Source organism: Olea europaea, chromosome 8, assembly GCF_002742605.1.
Source record: "Olea europaea var. sylvestris chromosome 8, O_europaea_v1, whole genome shotgun sequence".
Classification (NCBI taxonomy): Eukaryota; Viridiplantae; Streptophyta; class Magnoliopsida; order Lamiales; family Oleaceae; genus Olea; species Olea europaea.
In genome coordinates this window covers 4,228,754-4,230,091 of record NC_036244.1, presented here as the reverse complement: position 1 = coordinate 4,230,091, position 1,338 = coordinate 4,228,754, and the positions used below count along the sequence as shown (strand labels likewise).

The 1,338-nt window shown below is 32.3% G+C and overlaps 1 protein-coding gene across 1 annotated transcript in view; it reads right to left on the bottom strand.

Annotated features, from left to right (window-relative positions):
• LOC111398190 (E4 SUMO-protein ligase PIAL2-like) overlaps positions 1-1,112 on the bottom strand; it is a 15,817-nt gene extending 14,705 nt beyond the window's left edge. Inside the window, exon 1 of the mRNA XM_023025124.1 lies at positions 1,097-1,112. Coding sequence (XP_022880892.1) covers positions 1,097-1,112 — 16 coding nt within the window. The remainder of the gene's footprint in view (positions 1-1,096) is intronic.
• Between the last annotated feature and the right edge of the window lie 226 nt (positions 1,113-1,338).

The following is a 1,338-nucleotide window of genomic DNA, read 5'->3' as shown; positions in this document are numbered from 1 at the left end:
ATAAGAGATGAATCAGCCCATGGCCCCATTGCTACAGCTGGCAGACCGAGGCTCACCTCTGTCATGCAAAAAGAAACAACTGCGACAAAAGAAAATGGAATATGGACATCTTATAATGGCCTCAATTGTATTGGATCATATGTTAAACAAAGACTACTGAGGGCTGATGTTGGAAATATATTATCTTAAAAAGAACTGATATTTTCTAAAAACAATCTTTTACTTTCTTTTTTTTTTCCTGACCGGTAACTAGAACAATCTATTACATTCTTTCTTGACCCTCATATTTCTGACTCACGTGATACTGTTGTATTTCCTTATTTAGGCAGAAAAACTTACTTGATAGGGCACTATTGATTAACAATACAAGCATGGTTTGAAAAACCTATTTGAAGATTACACCTCAAATCCCATCTCATGTGAGGCTATCATCCAACGGCAAAAATTCTGCATCTTTAAGGCCATTTGAGAGGCTTATGCCTCAAGCCTGAGACTCAAGCCAATTAAGGTATTTGACTGTTCGCCTTGCATTTTTAAACATTTAATTAAGGGTCTAACTTTTTGAGTTATTTTTTTATAACTTAAAATATTTCACAGGTTCCTATATTTCCCTTTTTCTACCCACACAGAAGGGAAATAGAAAGGAGAATATACCATTGGAATTGGAGAATGAAAAAAATAATAATAATAAAAATTAAAATGAGGATGATGAAGTTAATGATTAAATATCACAATAGTAATGATATAAGAAATTTTTGAGTAGTCATAATTTTGTTACATAATTATTAGTTTGTGAAATTATTTTCTATTTTACGTTTATATACTAGCTTTCTTTGTAATAGATTTTTTCAATGGTATATTACAAGCATATTTTGTGTTTTTATATTTTTTGGATTCTTTTACTATTCTATATTGAGTCTTACGCCTCAAAGTGCCTCATGGCATAAAAAAATAAAACGTCTCAGTACCGATAAAGCCTTTTTAAATATCGAAGACGAGAAAGGGGAGGGATTGGCACTGCTAAATCAAGTATGAGAATATGATGGTGTCTAAAGGAATTACATTATTGGGGGAACGTATTCTACTAAACCCTAACCTTTCAATGTTAACATCTTAGGAAATTTCATATGGTTTTTGTAACTTAGTTTTCTACTTATATAGAATATCAAAATAAAAAGGGGAAATTGTTGATCTACCCAGAGTAAATTAAGTCGGGCCTCAAGTTCTATTCACAATGAAATACAAGCAAATGGTACATCAAAGAGAAATAATGCCAGATTAGTGGCCAAATGACTAAGTGACATATGGGAAAGGCTATCATAGACTGTTGCTCCCATG